Source organism: Dreissena polymorpha, chromosome 4 (genome assembly GCF_020536995.1).
Source record: "Dreissena polymorpha isolate Duluth1 chromosome 4, UMN_Dpol_1.0, whole genome shotgun sequence".
NCBI classification, from domain to species: Eukaryota; Metazoa; Mollusca; class Bivalvia; order Myida; family Dreissenidae; genus Dreissena; species Dreissena polymorpha.
In genome coordinates, this window is record NC_068358.1 from 2,851,919 (window position 1) to 2,876,356 (window position 24,438).

A 24,438-nucleotide genomic window follows, 5' to 3' on the forward strand; every position below is an offset into this window, starting at 1 on the left:
ATATAGTGCAATATTGTGACAAAAAAACACTTTGGGGAGCATCACCCGTCTCCAACGGTTTCTTGTTATTTTTTTAGCTCGGCTCAAAAGATGAGATTTAAGTTCCCGCTTAGCTGATTACTTAGCTCAGTTATAGACAGACTCAACTCTCAGTTTTATTGAATTGTTAAGATTAGTTTCAACTTCATATACAACTTTATGTTAAAAAACAAAACAAAAAAACAACAACAAAAGCTTTATGTCCACAAATGTCTTTTTAGCTCGGCGTTTTCGGAGAAAACCTGAGGTATTGTCATAGCCAGCTCGTCGTCCACCTTCTGACGTCCGCCGTACGCGTCGTGCTAAAACCTTAACATTGGCTCTAAAATCAAAGTGCTTCCACCTACAACTTTGAAACTTCATATGTAGATGCACCTGGCTCTAAAATCAAAGTGTTTCCACTTACAACTTTGAAACTTCATATGTAGATGCACCTAGATGAGTTCTACACGCCACACCCATTTTGGGGTCACTAGGTCAAAGGTCAAGGTCACTGTGACCTCTAAAAAAAAAATAATTCTGACAAGCTTTCATTTATTCAAAACTGCACCTGTAGCGGAGCGTGGCAACCGTTATGCCGAGCTCTTGTTAGTTTTAAATTTTACTCAACCATGAGTTTTAGCACGAATACGAGAGTTTTCCTATGGCTAAGCTCTAAGATTGCATCAAAGCTGACGATCTTTCTCAGTGCTCAGACTCTCAAATGTTTACATGTTTAGAGGTGTTTGTGTGTGTGTATTTTATCCCACTGTTGACAAAGTCCCTCCAATGTTTACAGCTGTAAGAGGAGTGGGTGGTGCAGCAGCCCAAGCCGTGGCCCCTCAGCCGCAGGCCAGAGACCCTGTAGCAGAGTCTGGGGAGGGGACACAGGAGCTCACTAATGGAGTCTTGGGTGTTTTGGATGCCAGACAAAAACTGCAGTATGTTGGAGAAGCCTTTCGTTATGTACTCTTTTCTATGTCTTTGTTTTTCACAGAACAAGAATGTTTCGTGCCTATTGTGTTACAGTGTTGGTGTATTCTTTATGCACTGTGGTTATTATACAAGAAGTTTGAGCTGTTTTAAGGTTTTGTGAAAACTTTTATTGTCCTTTACCGGTGAAACCAGAGGGGACTTATGGTTTGCACTCCGTCTGTCAGTCAGTCAGTCAGTCCGTCACACTTTTCTGGATCCTGCGATAACTTTAAAAGTTCTTAATATTTTTTCATGAAACTTGAAACATGGATATATGGCAATATGGAGATTATGCATGTCATTTCATTTTGTTCCTATGTCAAAAATTCTAGTTGCTATGAAAACATTTTTTTTTTTATTCTGACAATGGTGGAGTTTCACCGGTAGGGGACCATATTGCCTGGCAATCTCTTGTTTTGTTTGGAGTACAAAGACCATGTGTCTGTTGTAGAAGATTAATGTGTACTTGGTATTATGTGAAGGTTCAAATGAATTTTTTTGTTGTCAAAAAACGCAAGCTTTTGATGATGAATAAAAATTGTAACAAAGCTTTTTTTATAAATCAAATGATAGCGAATGCTATATTTGCTTAATATCATTGACAATAAAGAGGATGCAAGCTTTCCAGAAAATTAATAGTTATTGAACTAATTTATGTTGGTATTCGTTACGATTCCTGCCAGATTTGGTCTGTCCATTAGTAAAAACACACACTGTGCTTAAACCACTAGCAGTAAATTTAAACCGTCTTTAAGCTCATTTCACATGATTGGCCCAATACAGACAACAAATCACCGTCTTCCAAACAATTTCAGGAAGCTAAATGAAGTGAAGAGCCGTCTGAGCCAGCTGAAGTCCCTGGTGCACTACTACCAGGACACCGGCCCTGGCGCCCTTCAGATGGAGGGAGAGGACCAGTCCTCTCTGCCTGCATACAGCGACTATGGGGGTGAGCCGGAGGTCACCAGGGACAGGTTGGTATACGGGTTAGACATTTTTGCTGGCCAGTTGCAAAATATCAAGGAAGGTTTGAATTAACCAATAAATTGCTGTTATCACTGTGGTTAATTATACAACACTGTTGTATAATCAAAGAGTTTTTATCACGCTTTGAATCACAGGACAATTGATCAGAGAAGAACAGAAGCATTAATTATATATTATTTGATGTGCACATAGACTTGATTGAAAGATTGGATTAGTAGATATCCATAAATACTATTCAATTATACTTTATACTTCATATATAGTAAGATACAAATTGTCCTGTTAATTGGCAAGAAAAGAACATCTTCTATTACAGTATTTTACTTAATTGGTGAAACACATAACTTTCATTGGTTCTAATTGAAGATTATGCTCCAAGAATTGTACAGCTCACCTGCATTCTTATAAATTCTTCAGAGACGCCGTGCCAGTACAAGAGAGCAGTAAGAAGCAGCCAGGTGTGAACATCCCAGTGCGTAACATCGCAGACTCAGACGAGAACAACGACTCGGCCTCCCAGTCGGAGAGCGAGTCTGAGTCCCAGATGTCCAGCCTGGGACCTTGGGGAGATGATCCTGAGATACAGGAGAAAGTCAGGTCAGTGGGCAAACACAGTTTCATGATGGTTTTTTTATGTTTGAATGCTTAGAGAGGTACGTTGGAAGCTTTTTCAAAGTCACAAATAAGGTTCCTCAAGAAAACAGGAATCCTCAATGTTTAAACAAAAACAAGTGCTTTACTACTAGGTGGCAGTGGCAGAGTTATGCTCTGGTCGAAGGGAACATGCAAAATCTTCATATCACCGTTTCTGTTACTGGCATTCATTGAAACTTTCCTTGTGTGTTTGGGGTCTCTGGTTGAAGTCTATGACCATGTTCTATGACTTAACTGCAATTTAGCAGAATTATATCCCCTTATTTACTTAGAAATGAGGTTACAGTAAACATTCAACATTTCCATGTCACTGTCCTAAGGTATTACTTTGAACCTTTTTTGTTTGGGGTCATGATTTGAGGTCACTCAACAAGTTGCATAACTCTGACCTTAAAGTTAGCAGAATTGAGCACCTTTAATATGTATTCTGGGCCAGTGGGGTTAAGGTCACAGTTACTAAATATGCAAATTGTTAACACTTAAGAACTTAAGTTTGAACAGAAGTATTGTGGTGTAATTTATTTTTTAGGTAGTTTACATAAAGACCTAGGTCACTAAGGTGGGTATTTGGCATTTGGGGCAAGTAATGTCAAGGTCATTATTACTTAAGAAAGAAAAATGAGTTCCTCTAAATAACTTGGGCTTGGATATATGTATTGTGCTGTAATTTTATGTGTAGGTAGCTTTCATGAAGACATTGCTTGAAAATTTATTAAATTACTAATAATTAATTCATTGGTAAATAGTTAAAAATCTAGTTTCTTGGCAATGCATGGTCAGATTTCTTGACAGGCTTATCAGGGACTACTTTTCCCCGTCTAAAGACTTGTGTGGTTTTGTTTGAACCAGGAAGCTGAAGGCTGCCAAGGAGAAGTTGAAGCACCTTCAGAGCCTGGTAGCGATAGTTCAGGACAGCCCAGGCATGGCTGAGGGGCTCCCAGAGGAACTGGCAGAGTTGGCGGCCAGTATGGAGGAGGCGGACACGCAGACTGAGGACAGGAATAACGCCTCAACAAGCGAGGGAGAGATACCAGCTGCAGAGCAACAGAGGCAAAGGTTGGTCACTTGTGGAAGAGGGGCTCATAAACATATCTAAATAGTACCTGAAATTTCTGGAAATTGTTAGCAAAATACAAAATTCTTAGATTTTAGTGATGGTAGACATATATGATCTGAACCTTGTTGCCATTTCATACCAAATGTTATTGAACTAATTCAGGAATTGTGTAAGAACTAACAAAATATCTGCACGCGTTAAATAAATTGTGGTATGAAATAACAAGTGTCATATCTTTTTTTGTTACATGCTTTTTAGTTTCCAAAAAAAGTAGTATTCACATAAACTTTATGATAAAATCCGAAAGTTGTTTACATTTGGGTGATTTAACTTTACGTTGTAACCTTATTTAAGCAAAATGACATAAGTTGATTGTTGATGTTCATTCCCTGATGCATAAGTAAACAGTTGGTTGTGGACTTTTATATTGTCTAATTGTTTTAATAATCTTGAGACTTGATAGAAATCATTAATCACTTGTCTATGGTGTTCTTTGATTTGTTTTCAGGGATGAATATTACCAGCGAAAGATGGAAGAACAGATGAAGGAACTGGAGGACCTGAAGACAGAGAAGACGAGACTGCTCACCATACAGTCACAACTGCAGTCACTGCATGATAGGTTCTCACAGGTGGGATTATAGGCAGAAATCGTATTGGCTTTTCATTTGAGATTTTTGGCTGTATAATAATGTGTTAAATATATATAAAGAGATTTGTTGTGAGCCTATTATCAATTGTGTTGTTGTTTTTACATGTTATTCATGTACAAATTAACCTGATTCTGACTATAATTGCTAGGAAAATTAATTTATAAAATGGAACTGTGATGGAACAACATGTGAATGTTTGCTGTTCAATGTATCAGTATTTTATCAATCACATTTTCCAAAAGAACTGTTAGTATGGATAGTAACAATGTTAAAATGGTGTGTTCTTTGGGGCTGTAAGATATATATGAGCCTTGCTCCGGGAAAATCAGAGTTAATGCATCTGCTTAAAGTGCGGTACTTATCTGGGGCCACACTTTGCCTAACCTGGATGTTTAAAAGTAGTTATGTCCTTTTCAAAATACTTTAAAAACAGAAATTGTCATCCCTTGTTGGTGTGTTCAAACTGCATAAGCTAATCTGGGAAGACACTTTCCACACACACATTTAGTCATATTTTCCCAGAGCTAATACAATACCTTTTACAAGCATGTGTGTGGATTCTGGATGTGTGTATTGAACAAAGCAGGCTGAAGAGGAGGGTGAGAAGCAAGGCTCCGAATCTGGTGATGAAGTTAGGGCCAAGTCCCAGACCAGCGAGCAGTCCACAGGTCAGCAGCCCCTCACGTCAGGCCCCACCAGCCAGCATAACTCGGGCGGACCCAGTGTCACATGTATGTACTGGAGGGGAAAAATTTATCAGTCTGCTTGTATTGACAAGTTAAATCTTTAAAAGACGAGTGAATTAAAAAAAAATCTGATGTTAAAACATGTATTTTCTGACCAGTTATAGACTCTTTTTGATTGTATAATATTTTTTTACACTTTTTTTTCACATACTTTAATTTTCTGTATAATCCAACATTCATAACTGAATCCAGTTTTGTCCAGATTTAAGTGCCTTCATTGTACATCACATTCACACTTGAAAGACTCATTTTCACATATATGGCTCAATGAATTCCTCTTTCAGTTTCCTCCAACGAGGAGGTGTATTACAAGATGCGAAATCAGCGAATGTTGCGTGAGGAGCTGCGAGAGAAGAAGAAACAGCTCGAGTCCATCATGAAGAAGGACCGCAACAAGAAGCAGTATTATAAGAACCAGGACAACCAGAGTGACACTGTCTCCTACAGCACAGAACTGTTTGGGTATGTTGTGCAGCATGTAAGCATGTGGTTGATGTGGAGTTATGGGATCTTTGAATTTTGTTATGTAGACTTTTTGTAATAATATGTTTTTCTTGGCTGTCAAAACTGGTATAATATTGTACTGTTGTCTCTCAAGTGCGTGTGAAATCGTGTTTTGCATTAGAAATGTGAAATCACTAGCCAGAAAGTGATGTCAAACTGTTAAGCCCTTGCGATTACAATTTTAAAGGCTTCTTGATAAATTTTCTCCAGTCTAAGATCATGGTATTTATGTTGAGTCAACACACATCTTGGCTCTAGAGTTAGGAAATTAAAACTAAAAAATAACTAAATGAAAATCACATTGTATAGTGGAAACAAGTGTGTGTGTCTCACTCTATCATTACCATATGAAATACGTTCTATGCATTGCCAGTGCCAGTGTTGACCAGACCATGGCTACATGGGGTGGCTCTACAGTGGACAACATGGAGAGCATCACAGAGGATGGGGCAGTCCAGGATAATGATGAGGATGAGGACGAAGATGATGGTACGGGGACTTTAGATTTAATCTTGACATTGATCTTTCTTTGATTAGCCTATTTTGTTTAAAAGCAATCATATTTATCATTGACACAGTATTATTTAATTTATTTAATGCATGAAATGGTAGCATAGAATTCTGTTCCTGATTGCCTGCTTTTTTTGTGTTATTGCAAAGTTTTTGTTGTTGTGAAAGTTTGTTTTAATTCAGTTTCGTTTCAAACTAGAAGTGTCACGAAAAATGTGCATAGTAGACGGACAATCAGGCCTTTTCCACCCATTCCTGTAGGGCCGAATTTCGGCCCCATGCCCAATCCAACATTGAAGTTTTTTCCTTATATCAGAATAAAATGTCCCAATTGGAACCTTGTAAGAAAAAAAACGTCAAAATTTTATGAAAGCTATAAAGAGCTCTTTTCATTTATCTTTTGTTAGTTGAAAAAGCTAAAATTCGTAAAATGCACAAAAAATGCTCAAATTTAAGTGCCTGGTTGACCATTAAAATAGCCATAAAATGGCCAAAAATTCAGGAAATCAAGTGCTCAATTTTAAATTTTACGGGGGAGCATGCCCCCGGACCCCCCTAGAAGGCCTGTTGGTTTTACATTTTGGCCTGTTGCCTCAAAAGTTATTGAGAACCCTGTCAGGGACGACCTTTTTCCCTTAAACTGGATTTTGTAAAGAATGCACATCCTTTAAACAAAATAAACAAAAATAAAAATGGAAAAGCGTCGTCCCAGATAAGTGCCGACTGCAAAGGCTAATCTTGGACAACACTTTACGGACATGAATTAAGCCCCTTTCCTCAGAGCAAGGCTCTATCTATTGTTTGAGTGTTGACTTTCAGCTTACCCAGTTGATGGCATTCTGCAAGTAGAGGAGGAGGAAGAGCAGAACCAGTCAGACAATGAAACCTACACAATAGATGACGACGTCAGAGAGAGGAGGAAAGCCAGGTCTATGGCCAAGGGAGACAACCCGGATGATTCACCAAAAAAGGGAGCTAAGCGCAGTTTCCCTCGGTCAGGACGACAGACACAAGGCGGCACTGGGCCAAAAGAGGCTTGGACAAAGCCCACTGACTTTAATAAGTGGTCAAGGAATGGGAGGAAATCTAGGCAAGAGGTCTGTGTAATAACTATGTATAATAATAGTAGTATAAGTATAATAACTTGTATGATTAATGCTTCCCCGTGTATGTACGCTGGGTTCATGATCAAGGACATTTTTACTAAGTGTAGGAATATTGTACCTGCCAAATAACGGTCGAATGTATGAGCTATTGCATTGAAACCTCTTAATTGTATTAAGATCTTACATGTAGGAAAAATAGAAATGTAAAAAATAATTTGTTTTTGGATGTATGTTTTGAATAATTGAGTAATTGAAAGAAAAAAAAAACAGATTGTGCTACTCACAAGTACTTACATGTATTAACCCATGTATGCCTAGCACCTAGAAAAAAGGCCTTGGCAAACAGCGTAGACCAGATGAGACGCCGCATGCTGCAGCGTCTCATCAGGGTCTGAGCTGTTTGCTTAAAGGAATTTCTTTAAGAAATATTCTAAAAATAGAAATTAAAGGAACTTCTGTAAGAAATATTCTAAATATAGAAATAAATATACTAGACATCCCTAATTTTGGAAAAAAGGCCTTGGCAAACAGCGTAGACCAGATGAGACGCCGCATGCTGCAGCGTCTCATCAGGGTCTGCGCTGTTTGCTTAAAGGAATTTCTTTAAGAAATATTCTAAATATAGAAATTAAAAGAATTTCTGTAAGAAATATTCTAAATATAGAAATAAATATACTAGACATCCCTAATTTTGGAAATAAATTGATCCAATTTTGAAGGATGTGAGAGTCCACTAGGCATAAATGGGTTAATAACTACCAATACTGGCATGTAAAGTTCCTCTTCCTAATCCCACAGAACTACCGATCAGCAGAGGACATTGTACAGGATAGTGAAGAGAATCCCAAGACCAAGTCTGCCATTGAGGACCTACAGAGGAAACTAGAGGAGACCTCCAAGCTGTGTCAGAGTCTCCTAGCCGAGCAGCAGGGCACAGGGCAGCTTGCCAGGCAGCAGGCTGCAGGTGGGTACACCGCTGGGCTTACAGGTACACTCAGACGGCTGTCCAGCTTCTACCTGTAAAATGCAGTTAACTTGGTAGTGCTCAACATTGTATTTTTTTACTGAGGATGTGCAGTATACTGTGTATTTACTAATAATAACATTTCTAGCAAAGTTTAGTAGCAAAGATGATTAATAATACTGAGTTTTTGTAAAATGTTGAAATGAAATTGACGTTATAAAAGCCATATTTAAAGAAAACTGTTTTTGTGAGTTCTTTGAACAAACACACCATTATAATTTGTGTCAGTACAGAATATCATGGGAAATCTATGTTCAGATTGTGTGCTGTTTACCCATTAGTATTATTCCGTTAAGACCTATTGTTGCTGTGTGTGCAGGTTTTGGCAGTCATGGCCAGATGTTGGACCTTCAGCAGCAACTGCAGCAGCAGCAGCTGATGATGAGCCTCAACCAGTGCTATCAGCAGATCTCCATGCAGCAGCTTGAGATGCAGAATATGCAGCGCCAGATACAGGTACATGGAGAACAAATGAGCCGCATTCTGAGAAAAATGGTCTTAAGGCATGTGCTTAAAGTGTCGTCCCAGATTTGTCTGTGCAGTCGGCACATGTTATTTAGGGAAGACACTTTCCGCTTCAACTGGATTTCGGTTACAAGAGAATCACTGTAAATAAAAAATTCAATACAAGTGGAAATGTATTCTCTGGTAAATCTGTGCAGACTGTGGGACGACACTTTACGCACATGCATATCTTACCAGAACACTGCTCAAATGATTATTGAAGTTGCATGTTGTTTGTGTTCATACTTGTAATTTTATTTTTTCAGTTTGTTTGTTGTATGTATAATTATGTAGGTGCTGTGACTATGATTTGTACTGTGAATTTGGTGTCCTTGCTGTAAAGATGTATGTCATATTCTTACTTAGAAAATGAGATAATTGAACACGGGAATGTTAATCAGTATCATCTGAAGAGAAGTATAAACAATCATGAATGCAACTAAATGCAGAAATGGTTGAGTGTTTCAGAAACACAGGTGTTTCTACATATTGCTGTTTGATTGGTATATATAAATATGGTATAAAATTATTTCTCACATTTGTCCATGTGGATGAAAATATTGCTAATATAAACTTGGAGGACCGTATTTAGTTGTTAAGTATCTACATAAACCGTTAACCTTCCAATAGGCCCTGTTGTACCAACAAGCTGACACCTCGGACAGCCATGAGGGAGTTTTCTCCAGCAATGTGAGGGCTCGCTCTCTCAGCTCCCTGTACAGCCCCATGCTGCCCCGCCAGTCTCCCAACATCCTGCTGCCCCTTGACCCCTTCCAGGCTAATCCTTCATTCATGGGAATGTCCTCACCTTTTGGTAGTCGTCTACTGCGGAGAGCTGGGGATACTGAACAGGTACTGTCTACATTTAGGTTTGTTTCTTCTCTTGCTGTCTACATTTAGTTTTTTATGCTCCAGAAGGAGGGCATATAGTGATCGGACTGTCCGTCCGTCTGTCTGTCTTTCCGCTTTCTGTCACACTTTGCATTTAGGTTTCAGATTTAGGTTTCAAAAAATGCTCATAACTTCTATGTCGCTTCAGATAGCAACTTGATATTTGGCATTCATGTGTATCTCATGGAGCTGCACATTTTAAGTGATGAAAGGTCAAGGTCAAATATATGGCTTCAAAGCGGCGCAGAAGGGGGCATTGTGTTTCTGACAAACACATCTCTTGTTTCTTCTATGTTTTTTGTTGTGGAAAGTGTTGAGGTGTTTCTATATGTTTTCTTACAACATGATGTTCTTTTTTACAAACGATAAATGTATTATAAAAAATTGAAACAAACTTTAGCACAGCTATTTGTCACATGTGTGGTGGTTGTTATCTATTGGCAGCGTGCAGAGGCCAGTGAAGGTGTGGACAAGCAGACTCGCACTTCCAGATCCTCCAGGACGGACTCCTACTCACAGAAAACCAAGAGGAAGTCACAGTCTCAGAGCCCTGTGCAGCCTGTACAAATACAGGTATAGCAGTGTGTTTAAAATATAGAGTGAATCTATTGGAGCTGCACTCTGTGAAAAGGAGATTTAATGCATGTGCGTAAAGTTTCGTCACAGATAAGCCTGTGCAGTCGGCACAGGCTAATCAGGGACGATACTTTCCGCTCTTATGATATTTTTCGTTTCAAGAAAGTCTATTCTTAGCAAAAATCCAGTTTAGGCGGAACATGTCATCCCTGATTAGCCTGTGCGGGACTGCACAGGCTAATCTGGGACGACACTTTACGCACATGCATTAAACCCCCTTTTCACAGAGCACGGCCCATTTATACTTGAATAAACTTATTATTTTTGTTAGTTTGAAATTCTTTATTATCTGTTGTTTTGTTGTCCTGCAAGCGAGCTAATGTCTGATTAAGATTATTAGATTTCGAAAAGGCTCTGCCAAATGTTTAGTATTTTTCTAAAAAGCTTAACATATTTATTTGTATAAAATGTATAGTTACTTTATACACAATACCATGTTGATACCTCAAAGTACACTTTGTTTGTGCAAAGCGTTTTGTCAAGTATATTTTTATGTCCCCCACCACCATAGTGGGGGACATATTGTTTTTGCCCTGTCTGTTGGTTTGTTTGTGTGTGTTTGTTTGTTTGCCCCAACTTTAACATTTGCAATACCTTTTGCAATATTGAAGATAACAACTTGATATTTGGCATGCATGTGTATCTCATGGAGTTGCACATTTTAAGTGGTGAAAGGTCAAGGTCATCCATCAAGGTCAAAGGTCAAATATATACTTTCAAAGCAGCCCAAAAGGGGACATAGTGTTTCTGACAAACACATATCTTGTTTATTCCTACATTTGGCTTTTAAATATTTTCGTATTTTATGTAGCTTTTACAAATTAGATAATAAGCATTGAAATACCATTTTCTTTCATAAGGACTGCTATTTTTCAGAATGCATTGACCATTAATTATTTTCTGGTGGACAGGGATTTTAAGTTGTTATCTACTGGTATATGAAATTTTAAACAAGGTTTTCATGTTTTAAGAAGTTGAAATAACTGGTTATTAGATATGGGTATGATGGGCAGATGGCTTCAAACAGGCGGTTTCCATTTAATATCTGTAGTTTGCATTTTCCAATCTTATGAAACTTTGAATAAAGCAAAGCTTGCATGGAGTATTAGCTTGGGTTTGTATGTGTTGCGAGTCAAGGTCCGTGTTACAAACAGTAAACATCGAATAATGGTAGCTTGGATGGAGGTATTGCACTGAAATTGAGTGTGTAGGTTGTATATGTTTTTCGTCCATGCAGTCTGATCAGAGATTTTTCCGCCATGTTTTCAGACTCGAAGCAGGGGCTCTATGACAGAGCTGTATGCAGAACAGGTGGAAGAGGAAGAGGAGGAAACAGCTAACCGGTTCTCACCAGACAGACAGAAGTTTGAAGACTACTTGGCACAGAAAAAGAGGTGCACAGTTCTTCTTTTAATCAGTCAAACATGTCAAAGTTTAGTTGATTAACATTTGGCTATTATAATCTCTAAAAAGTATTATCTATAAAGAAAATTGTACCTGATATTGTTTTTCTGTTCCCCGGCTCTATCCTTGCATATGCTCCTGATTTCTACATAAGGTGGTTATGTTTTATTTATAACATTTACACTCGTTGAAGTTTTATGTCTGTTTAATTAAATTTCAGAGAGTTTTTGGAGAGAAATAAACTACAAGATCGATCACAAAAGCAGACACCGGACAAAGGTATTGTGTTTTCTTGTGCCATTTAATTGGTTTCCCACTATTTTGTTAGCTTGAATTTTAAGCTTATCATGACTTTGGTTGACATACACATGTTGTTTTTTTACCACTCTTTATCAGATATGTGGCAATATAGAACATGCGAATTTAACTCTGTCCAAGGTCAACTTGTTTTATTGTTTACCTTCATAGCTGCAAAATGCTGGAATGGTTTTCATATAACTTCTCGCATTTTCCCTATGACTTCAAAATGTGTCTACCTTCCCAACACATGCTTGTTTGTCAAAGATTAAGGTTTTAAGTCAATACAGATTGTCTGTCAATTGTCAAGGTCACAATTAGAAAATTTATCTTTCACATCAAAGCAGTTTGTGAAATATTAATCACCTTTATCAAAAGCTACTGATTTGTTGAAATGGTCATCAGTTAAGAGTAAAACTGTTCTAGCTGATACAGAAACGTTGAGCATGTACCAGTTTCATCATTAATTTCACACACCCCTCCCCTCACAGGTCAGCGGGGTTCAAGGTCAGAGGATGAGTATCGTCCAGGTCTGAGTGCTGGTATCAGCGGTGCAGGATATGTGGAGGATGACCGCAGTGTGGTCAGCAGTGTCCGGTCAAGTCAGGCCGCTGCCCTACAAGCTGGACAGGCACAGGCCAGAGTGGCCGAGGCAGCCAGGTAGGTGGTCACGTGGGCAGTGGCAAGAAGATGTGCTTTGGGAAATAAAGAAGGCTTGTTTAGGGAAATACTGGGCTTAATGCATGTATGTAAAGTGTCCTTCCTGATGAGCCAGTGTGGACACTGTCTGCCTTAATGAATTTTCTTTAAGAAGAGTTTTTCTTTAAACGAAAAATTCCATGAAAGTGGACAGTGTCATCCCTTATAAGCCTATGTGGACTTCTCATGCTAATATCTGATGACAATGTACGCACATGCATTAAGTCCAGCTTTCCCAGAAAGAGGCTCAGTTAGGATTGTTGTAGAAAAAGCTGGTTTAAATCATCTCCAATAAGTGTTTCCTGGAGCAGCTTGTTCAGTCCACACATGCTGATCCAAGGATGACACTTTGCATGCATGGTTGTATCTGTTTTAGGGAACTATCTTCTAAACATCTGTTTACTGTAGGCGAAAAGTGCCGTCACAACTGTAATTCCCGTACATGCATTAACTTTCAGTTTTTTATGATAACTTTTTGTGTGTGTGCCAAACAGAAATCAAACAATTTAACATGAAATTCATAACTTAGCGTTAAGGCTTATTTTAATAAATTATAAGTGCACAAAAGCAAATAGCCAAGTGGTGAGTAAAATTACTTTAAGCTTCAAATACACGAACATACAGCCTGAGTTTCTTCAATTTATGTCCTGGATTGGGAAAAAAGCCACTAAGTTTCTATGGTGCATAGATCAACTTTTCCTACTATTTGCAGGGACTCTGATGACCAGGAAGACATGACGTTATTTGAGACCCTACGAGAGACGATATACTCAGAAGTAGCCACGCTGATATCACAGAATGAGAACCGGCCCCACTACCTGATAGAGCTGTTCAGGGAGCTACAGCTTCTCACCACAGACTATCTCAGACAGAGGGTTCTCTATGACATCAAGGACGTCGTGTCCAAATACCTCGTGGAGGACACGGCTGTATCTGCTGTATGTACTCGGAGCATTCTGGTTGTTTGGATTTGTGTTGTTTATGTAATAAATTATGTTCTCAGAACTGCTGTAACTAAGAAACCGTATGTTCTCTACTGTGTTTTTTATCCCGCGACAAAGGTGGAGGGATATAGAATTGTCTTTATCCGTTCGTCAGTCTGTCATTCCGTCAGTCCGTCCGTCCGTCTGTCACAAACCTTTCCATGGCTTTATCTAAGAATTTATATATGATATCAACATGAAACTTCATTGATGTATTGATATCAATGACAAGAAGTGCCATGCTTAAGAACCATGACCTTACAATGTCTTAAATAAGAGTTATTGCCCTTTGCTGTTTTTGTATTGTGTAACTTTTCAGGGCTATATCTCAGATATGCTACAAGATATAGATATCAATGGGAAGAAGTGAACCATAACCCTACACTTTCTTAAATAAGTTATTGTAACAATATAACTTAACTTATAATAAGTTATAAGTTACATGTATTGCCCATTGTTCTTTGTATGATGTAACTTTTCAGGGCTATATCTCAGATACCATACAAGACTTCAACATGAAACTTCATTGATGTATTGATATCAATGACAAGAAGTGCCATGCTTAAGAACCATGACCTTGCTATGTCTTAAATTAGAGTTATTGCCCTTTGTTGTTTTTGTATTGTGTAACTTTTCAGGGCTATATCTCAAATACGCTACAAGATTTCAATATGGAACTGCGTTGGTGTATAGATATCAATGAGGAGAATTGCGATGCATAAAAGCAATTCCACTACACTTGAATATTTTAGGATTATACCATATATCAAGGGATTTGCACCCATCCATGAACAATCTTTATTTGGCAGGGGATATCAATTCAACGAATTTGCTTGTTATTATTTAGTTTTCTCAGTGGTTTACTTTGAAGAGATATTTCAAGCTACCGGTATAATAGTCTCTGCTTCATATTGTATGCTCCATAATTATTATTATATTATCTATAATATGAACATATTGGGTTAATGCAGAACTGCAGCATACAGGTTAGAGGTTTGCATTGGTGTTTAATCTCCATTTATTTGATTTATGTATTTAATGCTTCCTCATCAGAAGAAGCAAGTCCGCTTGCTGCCCCATGCATTATTCATTCACATTTGCCTGTCTTTAAGCTTGTTGATCATTGAATTATGCATGAAAAGTTAGCTACATTTTAAACTTGTTCATTCAAAAAGGCAATGTTGTAAACTTGTTGATTTGTGCATGTATAGTTTTTTATGCCCCCGAAGGAGGGCATATAGTGATCGGACCGTCCGTCCGTCTTTCCGTCACACTGCCTTTAGGTTTCGAAAAATGCTCATAAGTTCTATGTCCCTTCACATAGCAACTTGATATTTGGCATGCATGTGTATCTCATGGAGCTGCACATTTTGAGTGGTGAAAGGTCAAGGTCATCCTTCAAGGTCAAAGGTAAAAAAAAAACATTATCAAAGCGGCGCAGTAGGGGGCATTGTGTTTCTGACTAACACATCTCTTGTTTTTCAAATTTCTGTATCATGTATCCCAACAGTGTTAAGTTTTTCTTGTTTGTTAAGCCGCCACCCCGTTGGATGAACACAGCTGAAGCCCAGAACTTCATTACCTCTGAGTTGACCCCAAGTGAAAGCATTGTGACCTCAGATGATGAGGAGGTCAAGGTATGGACGGGGAATTAACATACATGTTTATGCTTTGACTTCCTCATGTTTCATCCGATAGATGTTTATTTAGTTTCTATGGTTTTGCTAGTGTTCCATGTGATGGCTGTATTGAATCTGATGAATATATTTTATCTTTTTCTATTGCATTGGAATAATACTGTTTGAAAACTGGAAACAGTAGTGCTGTTCATTGGTTGGTAAAAGTAAAACAGACTTTGAGATGCGTACAGATATGTTTTAATACATAATAGCCCCTTTTCAATTGACTGGGGTGTTGTAATTTTTTTTTTGTACAGCTTAGAGTTGCTAACAATGTTTGCTAGTTAAAGACATATAGACTATTTTGCTTCTTTTATATTGTATTCGTATTGTGGAATATTCTGCACTATGCTGTTGCTTGTCTTTTGAGTGCATTTATACTACAACATAAAACTGTTTACTTTGCTGAAGCTTATTATAGTGCATGGCTTTGTCTAATCAGTTTGCAATAATTACCTGCTTAGCTTTTAGTGTGCAGTGCTGTTTCTAACACATCTTCGTGACCATACGGTCACTCTTTCAGTACCTCTTACAGATGAAACTGAAGCAAAAAGTCGCCGCAAACCTCGTTGCCAAGGAGCGGGAAAGAGAAAAATCGGGTCAAACTCAGGGTAAAGGTCAGAGCCGGGGTCAGCTCCTGAGAAGTGGGTCAATGAAGAATGATCAGTTTGATTATCAGGAGCCTGCTGATGAAGACAGCTCAGTGTCGACCCCCTCCAACTCCTACTGGGACTCGCCGTTCAACCAGGACAGTCTTGGGGAGACAGTGGTCCACTTAGATAAGGTAGTCAATATGTGTAGATAAATAAACATTGGTTCACTTAGATAAGTAAGTTAGCATGTGTAGATAAATGAATGAATGTTATAACAAGATGTCTGTGTTGAAATCCTAAGCATTCAAATGTTGATGAAAACATTTACCATGTTATATTACCTATGCAAGGTTGGTGTACATTGGAGTCACTCTGTTTGTTCTTTGTTTTTGGCAAAAAACTTCCACATTTCTCAAGCCATTTCTTTGAAGCTTCAAATATGTCATCATTTAAACTAAGATCTTAAAGAGGCATTCATTCCCATAGATCCTTATATTCCTGAGTTATTTTTCCTTAAACATAGATCAAAAACTCTAGTTTATTTCTGCTTCCTTTGTCCAACAGACTCTCAAGAAAATGCGTGAATACGAGGAGGGTCTGGCGGCCATGAACACAAAGGCAAAGTCTCAGACAAGAGAGAGGTCAGAGCAGGAGAAATCCGACGTGGCAGAGGCTGCAGCCAAACGTGGGGATACAGAGAGGGGAGAGGTCAGCAGCTCTGCCATGGATCAGGGGGATGAGAGCTCTGTCAATTCTGATGCAGTACCGGTACGTGATGCAATGGTTGATGGTGTAGTGAACTTATAATTTTTGGGCTACAAAGCCGCTCCTGGCTATTATAAAAATGAGAATTATTTGAAACATTTCACTTTGTATTTAACATATTGAAAAAAATAATGCAAATTAATGAAAAAAGACTCAAATATTTATATATGAAGCAATTTTTCATAATTGAAACAAAACATTTTTTTTTAAACATCTTTCTGCAAATGAAAAGTTGTCATAAATTATCTCTTAAAGTAAAATTATTGTCAACATTCTGATGAGATTTCTCATCTGGTTATTTTTATGTAACATTAAAATACTATCGAGATATCCACAAAGATAAGCATTACCAGGGTAAATCTTGAGTTTTGTTTCTTAATGTCCATCTCTAGATAGTTATATATTTATATTGTTTCTTCTTTAATAAAGTCATTTATCTATAATTTGTAATAATAAAATTAAAACCTTGTACTAACATAATATCCTGATTTTCTGATTTATCATACCACATTGTTGATAATGACCTGATACAAAGGTGCATGATATAAAAAAAATTATCATGTCACAGGGCTCGAATTTACTTTTTTTTTCTACTTTCAAAAAATTGCGAGCATCTTTAATACCAACTCGCAAAATCAAAAACATTCTCAAAAATTGTTGATGGAAACATAAAAAACCTTGGACATTAGTTTAGTACTATTTAAACAAAATAAAAGTACTTGCCATGTATACACATTTTATTTCTGCAACCATACAAAGATATCAGTTCCTTGGACCATAAGGGCCCACATCAGGTTGATTGACCATCTTCATCTACAACAAGTTTTAGTCTTATTTTAAGTTATTTTTCCCACTAATTCACTGTTTTCGTAGAAGGATTTAAAATCTGTTTTTTTTCTAACTAAACGGTTAACTTTGCTTTATCTTTTGTATTATGTATATTTTGTGTTATTTCCGTCTGTGGGAATAAAGTGACAAGTTATTTTTCGCTTCAATGAACATTTGTGAATAGTCGACTGTTTTTCTTCCTTTGTACCAATACCATCCGCGTATCTGTATATACCAGTCTACATACAAGGTGCGCGCTGGATTACATTGTATAATTTCTTTAAAATTGGCGGCATGGAGGTATGATGAACAGAAAAACTGTTTAATTCCCTATCGTTTTGTATGTAGGCTTGGCGCAAATACAATAATTATTTTATTTTAAACCTTTTCCGATATATTACAAAATGATAGGGCAGCAACGTGTTAGTCTCCTAATGAGTACAAAATGATAGGGCAGCAGCGTGTTAGTCTCTTAATGAGCCATGCTCTGGACAAAATAGGCTAAATGCATGTACGTACAGTGTGCCAGATTAGCCTGTGCAGTTTGAAGAGTCTTATCAGAGACATTACTTTCCACTTTTATGGAAATGTTTGTTTCTAGAAAGTCTCTTTTGAACAAATATCCAGTTTGGTAGAAAGTGTTGTCCCTGATTACCCTTTGGGCACTTCACAGTCTTATCTGGGATAACACTTAATGCACTTTCAGAGGGCAGCTCATATTGCTTGATATCCCCACTTATTTGTCCTCCAGTACCCGAGGATTTTCAGGGCAGTAGCCTGTTATTCTCTATATAAGGATATTGCTTGATATCCCCACTTATTTGTCCTCCAGTACCCGAGGATTTTCAGGGCAGTAGCCTGTTATTCTCTATATAAGGATATTGCTTGATATCCCCACATATTAGTCCCCCAGTACCCGAGGATTTACAGGGCAGTAACCTGTTATTCTCTATATAAGGATATTGCTTGATATCCCCACATATTAGTCCCCCAGTACCCGAGGATTTACAGGGCAGTAACCTGTTATTCTCTTTATAAGGATATTGCTTGATATCCCCACATATTTGTCCCCCAGTACCCGAGGATTTACAGGGCAGTAACCTGTTATTCTCTATATAAGGATATTGCTTGATATCCCCACATATTTGTTCCCCAGTACCCGAGGATTTACAGGGCAGTAACCTGTTATTCTCTATATAAGGATATTGCTTGATATCCCCACATATTAGTCCCCAAGTACCCAAGGATTTACAGGGCAGTAACCTGTTATTCTCTATATAAGGATATTGCTTGATATCCCCACATATTTGTCCGCCAGTACCCGAGGATTTACAGGGCAGTAACCTGTTATTCTCTATATAAGGATATTGCTTGATATCCCCACATATTAGTCCCCAAGTACCCGAGGATTTACAGGGCAGTAACCTGTTATTCTCTATATAAGGATATTGCTTGATATCCCCACATATTTGTCCCCCAGTACCCAAGGATTGACACCCAGCAGCTGGACCAGCAGATCAAGTCCATCATGACGGAGGTGATACCAGTGATCAAGGAACACATGGACAACATGTGCTCACCCCAGCTGCTGGCCTACGTCAAGCGTCTCGTGCTCTCACTCACACGCCAGTATGACAGCGGCCAGGAGTTTGCACGCTTCTTCCACAGGCAGCTCGGTTCCATTCTGCAGGATACACTGGCCAAATATGAGGGCAGAAAGTAAGTTTTGTAGGATATCATACATTGGCCAAATATAAGAGCAAAAAGTAAGATTTGTTGGATAAATTGGCCATATGTGAGAGCAGAAAGGGCAAAAGATAATGTACATGGGGAAGAATATGGATTACCCATGATTGCCCAAGCCATGCTGTGTCATGATCTTCTAGTAGAGTTTTCCTTAGAATTGGTTGTAATTCTGTAGAAAAATGTATTTTGCGTAAGTTGACAAAAATTGAATCCACTGCAATCTAACCTTTGTTAACAAAAAGATAAGCCACTGCAATCTAAATAAGATTGCCCATAATGATTTGCAGGATGCGTGAGTGTGGAGAAGACCTGCTTGTGGACATGTCAGAGGTTCTATTTAATGAGCTGGCATTCTTCAGGCTAATGCAAGACCTGGATAATCCTCTCATCAAGGAGAAAATGAAGAATGCAGAAGCTATGAATTCTGAGGTACTGATTCATGACTGAGTCTCATCTATTGCCAGCATGTTGTAACATATTTTTCTTAAGGATTTTTTCAGCACTTTTTATTCTTGTTGCAAACACTTGTCTAGTTATCCATATAATTATGCCCTTTCATTGCTTAAACATTACATGTAGAAATCAAATGTGCAAAAGTAATGCTTAAGTGACATGTGTCTTGAACTGCAATTGAATATTAAACTTGAATATTTAATTTCAGCCTATTTCAAAAATATAGAGTCAAGAGACATAATGTGAACTCCATTTGTACACTTCAACACCGTTATTTCGAACACCGATAATCCGAAGTCACCGTTATTTCGAAGTATTTTTCGGGTCCCGATATTGGTTCTTCTTTGTTTAATGTACAATTTTATTGTTAATCCGAACTTTGTTAAACCGGAGAATTCGTTCATTCGAAGTGATTCTGTCGGTCCCAACACTATAATTCGCACCTAATTATCAATCTTTAATCCGAAGTCAAAACTGCGAAACACTGAGCGTAAATTCACACCTTTGTCGTCTGCGTGTGGCCGGTCAAAAGCCGATAATTACATCTTTGTCGTCTGCGCGTAGCATGTTAATTTTATAATGTCGTCAAAACGACGACGACGTGGCTGACAACACAAGAACGAACATGATATCCAATCAACGTGTGACCACATGCATCAACGACGTAAGGCAGTTCTGCGAGCAAAACACGGGCGGAAGCGAGTTCTTCAATGTCCTTGACAAATGTGAGAAATATGTTACACGCGTCCAGTTTAGTGCTGATAACGCCGGTGTTCAGAGAGACATCGCGTCTTATTTAAAATATGTTTATTCATTTCCGAAAATGTATTTACATGTATGTTAATTTGTGCTATTCGTTATATTTTATATGTTCTGATAATTTGTGCTATTCGTTATATTATATATGTTCTAATAATTTGTGCTATTCATTATATTTTATATGTTCTGTAATTAGAGAAAAATAAAAAGAAGAAAAAGAATCGTTTTATTCCTCTGTTTGTCACAAGTAAAAATCTATTGCTATCTGACTAGTTTACGTGTTTAAGTAAAACAATTATTAATAGTAGCGTGTAACCGAACAATGCGAATTCCACAACGTTTTATTTTACAAAATCAAAGAAGTCTTCTGTCAAATGTTTATTTCGAATTATCGTTAATCCGAAGTTTTTTTAACGGTCCCGACGACTTCGAAATAACGGTGTTGAAGTGTATTACTGTTAGGTTGTTCATGTCGTCAACTTTCTGTTATCTGCGCATGCACAGGATGATGTAGAGGAGAACGAAGAAGGGGACAAGAATGCTTCTGACAATGAGTCTGATACCACGGAAAGCTCCACAGCCAACGCCAGTGACAACGAGGATGACGTTAGGCCAACACAGACTGAAGAGGAGGAACTGGGCAAGGTAAAACATTTACCACTGAAATATAAACCCATACTTTGTCTTCATCTTAGATTGACATGCTTCTATAAGAGACCAACACAGACCAAATAGGAGGAGCTTGGCAAGGTAACACACAATACAGTACAGATAGACTCATGTAGAACACAGTACAGTACAGATAGACTCATGTAGAATACAGTGCAGTACAGTACAAAATGATGGACTCATGTAGAACACAGTACAGTACTGCTAGAACCATGTTTAAAGTAAATACAGTACAGCTAGAATCATGAAATGCCAGTTATTGGAAACCTTTACATGTATAACTTGTGAAACACAACTCACCATGGTTGGAAAATCTTTTAAGCAAGTAGCTTAAATAGTTTAAGAGATTGGTGTTGCCTTTCTGTTTGTTCAAGAATTCAAGTAAAGCAATGGCTGATGCAACCTGGTGCTATCATGTACCACTGAAATATAAATCTGTAGCTTCTCTCCTTTCGGAATTAACAAATGTCTACTAGTAATTTGATGTTTAACAATGGCAACCTATATTTTAACTTCTTATAGAAGTATTTTAGTGATGTTCATAAACCATACCTTGGAAGTTATTTTACAAATGTGTTAATTCTCTTTTGAAAATCAAACCTTGTTAAGCTTTGGTCATTTGCCATAAGCATGATGCAAAAGGAATACTATCATTGACATTTCAAAAATTGCTAATGAAAAGTGATAAATATTGATTATATATAATTTGCAATGTTTTGTTTTTGTTTTCTAAGAACATCAAAACCAGCTCTTATCAGAAATCAACATCAGTTTATCCTAGTGACTTTTAGCTCGGTTAACTAAAAGGTATGCAATGGTTGCTGATTGGTTGTAGTGTTTTTCCCAGGCCATTTTAGCGTGGTGAAAAGCCACGCCGCCCTCCCGGATCGCCACGCTGCCCTTTTCAAAGGCAAATTTCGCCACGCGCCCTTATTGATAACATCTTTATTGCCTTACGATCTAACTTGGTGCGCAAAATCAGCGTCTTTGATTGTCTGTGACGCTCCGACTGTGCTTGATTTACTCGAGAGACGTCAACGTCTAATCGACTATATTATTTGAGCAGATTTAATCTATTACAGTGCTCGATTTATAGGAAAACTGCTCGGAAGCTGTGAATTAGTCATGCGTGAATAACCCCGTGTCAGTATTAATCGATAATGCCAGAGGCTATGTTATACCAAGCGCACTTACTATGGAGACTTTTGATGAAAAACTCAATGTTATGCTCGTGGCAATTGTGCATTGCATGCATTATTCCCTTATATCAAAACATATATTTTTACGCATAATTACATTTAAAAACACAAACAAATTTATTCTTTATCGATTTCGTCTTTAAGAAAATTAGATCTAATTATTGGAATAATTACTGAGACGTATAGTAATTTTACAAAATGTGAATCGCGTATACGATTTAACATTGCCATGCGCACCTGTCGCTTACCTCATTTGACATTTGAACAACATGGCGGACTATACAGAATTAAATTGCGACTCGGCAAAAATGGCAAATAACGTCGTAAACGATCGAATTAACGATGGAGATTATACATTAAGAAGGAATTAATGAAATGTCTGTGATAATCAACGATGCATAAATGTTTTAGATATCAACAACATTATGTATTTATTTGTAATCTACTTGGTGGATGTATGTCACAGAAACGAGTGTTTGCATATTGTTAGCGATCAATTTACTCGCAATGTTATTTTAAACATCTGGCAAGATTATTGTTAGAAAATGGGATAAGACAAACATGGTTTCATTTATATGTTAGTGGATCTGTGTATAATCAGAATCATATGCATATATTGCTTTATTATGTTTGTGGTGCTGTACAGTTTATTGAAACAGCATGGAACTGTACATTGCAAGGTAAATATATTAATATAAATCATAGTCAGTTAAATACATCAATTACCATTTAATGTGCTTGTTTATATGTTATTTTTTCCACAACTGCTTCAGATGCGATTACATGTTGCCCCGTAATTCAGGTATTCAGGGAACGTTTTTGCCCTTTTTTGCCTAAACTGCGCGCTAAAATGCCCTTTTTGAAAGTAATGCGCCATGCCCCTTTGCCCTCCTGGGAAAAACACTAGGTTGTTTCTTACAGTCACGTGATGACGACTTGGCCAATGAAGTTGACATGTATGATGACAAAGATGATGATGACTCTCCTAACAAGGGTGTGCAGATAGAACTTGCACCTAGTGAAACCAAGCCATACTCCAGGTGTGTTTTAAACTTGAATGTTTTCTAAGGCAATATAACAAGTGCACAAATGTGAATGCTTTTTAGCCGGATTTTTTTCGAAAAAATCTCGGCTTATAGATTGATGTTGTCGGGGGGGCGGGCGGGGTGGCGGCCTGCTCGAAAATGTTAAAGTTCTTATTTCATGGTATAACTTTGGTATGCTTGGACCTAGAGTCTTCAAACTTGACATGAAGGTTGGCCAGGATTAACAGATGACCACTGGTCATTTCAAGGTCATTCATTTGAAGGTCAAGGTCACTGTGACCTTCAATATAAAAAATGTTAAAGTTGTTATAACTTTGGTATGCTTGGACCTAGAGTCTTGAAACTTGACATGAAGGTTGGCCATAACTAGTTAGTAACCACTGGTCATTTCAAGGTCATTCATTTGAAGGTCAAGGTCACTGTGACCTTGAATGTAAAAATGTTAAAGTTCTTATTTCATGGTATAACTTTGGTATGCTTGGACCTAGAGTCTTCAAACTTGACATGAAGGTTGGCCAGGATTAACAGATGACCACTGGTCATTTCAAGGTCATTCATTTGAAGGTGAAGGTCACTGTGACCTTCAATATAAAAATGTTAAAGTTGTTATAACTTTGGTATGCTTGGACCTAGAGTCTTGAAACTTGACATGAAGGTTGGCCAGAACTAGTAAGTAACCACTGGACATTTCAAGGTCATTCATTTGAAGGTCAAGGTCACTGTGACCTTGAATGTAAAAATGTTAAAGTTGTTATAACTTTGGTATGTTTGGACCTAGAACATAACACAAGGTTTGCTCATGCCTTGAAAGTACTTACATTTCATTTTGACCTTTGAACAATATTTCAGTAATTTAAGTATTGCATTGACAAAAACACGAAAGGTACTTTCCTGTCATTTAAATCAAAAATCCGGCTTCAATGCGGTCATCTCCGACCGCGGAACTCTTGTTAAAACTGTTAATTTGCTTTTCTGTCTGTGAACACTGAATTTTGTTTTGGGAAATTGGCCTTTGAACAATTGATTTCAATTATGATGATTAAGATCTGAATA

At 37.8% G+C, this 24,438-nt stretch overlaps 1 protein-coding gene across 8 annotated transcripts in view; it reads left to right on the forward strand.

Moving 5' to 3' along the window:
* LOC127877960 (pericentriolar material 1 protein-like) overlaps positions 1-24,438 on the forward strand; it is a 62,629-nt gene that overhangs the window by 32,191 nt on the left and 6,000 nt on the right. For 6 of the 8 annotated variants that reach the window (XM_052424285.1, XM_052424288.1, XM_052424291.1 and 3 more), the window contains 24 exons: positions 818-959; positions 1,809-1,967; positions 2,398-2,577; positions 3,484-3,690; positions 4,200-4,323; positions 4,928-5,075; positions 5,375-5,552; positions 5,968-6,083; positions 6,924-7,201; positions 8,009-8,174; positions 8,554-8,690; positions 9,369-9,590; positions 10,074-10,202; positions 11,535-11,659; positions 11,890-11,948; positions 12,458-12,626; positions 13,378-13,603; positions 15,184-15,285; positions 15,851-16,111; positions 16,485-16,688; positions 18,994-19,232; positions 19,547-19,688; positions 20,976-21,116; positions 23,261-23,379. In XM_052424285.1, the coding sequence (XP_052280245.1) occupies positions 818-959; positions 1,809-1,967; positions 2,398-2,577; positions 3,484-3,690; positions 4,200-4,323; positions 4,928-5,075; positions 5,375-5,552; positions 5,968-6,083; positions 6,924-7,201; positions 8,009-8,174; positions 8,554-8,690; positions 9,369-9,590; positions 10,074-10,202; positions 11,535-11,659; positions 11,890-11,948; positions 12,458-12,626; positions 13,378-13,603; positions 15,184-15,285; positions 15,851-16,111; positions 16,485-16,688; positions 18,994-19,232; positions 19,547-19,688; positions 20,976-21,116; positions 23,261-23,379 (3,973 nt within the window). The remainder of the gene's footprint in view (positions 1-817; positions 960-1,808; positions 1,968-2,397; positions 2,578-3,483; positions 3,691-4,199; positions 4,324-4,927; positions 5,076-5,374; positions 5,553-5,967; positions 6,084-6,923; positions 7,202-8,008; positions 8,175-8,553; positions 8,691-9,368; positions 9,591-10,073; positions 10,203-11,534; positions 11,660-11,889; positions 11,949-12,457; positions 12,627-13,377; positions 13,604-15,183; positions 15,286-15,850; positions 16,112-16,484; positions 16,689-18,993; positions 19,233-19,546; positions 19,689-20,975; positions 21,117-23,260; positions 23,380-24,438) is intronic. The other 2 variants (XM_052424287.1, XM_052424286.1) reach the window with 2 other exon arrangements.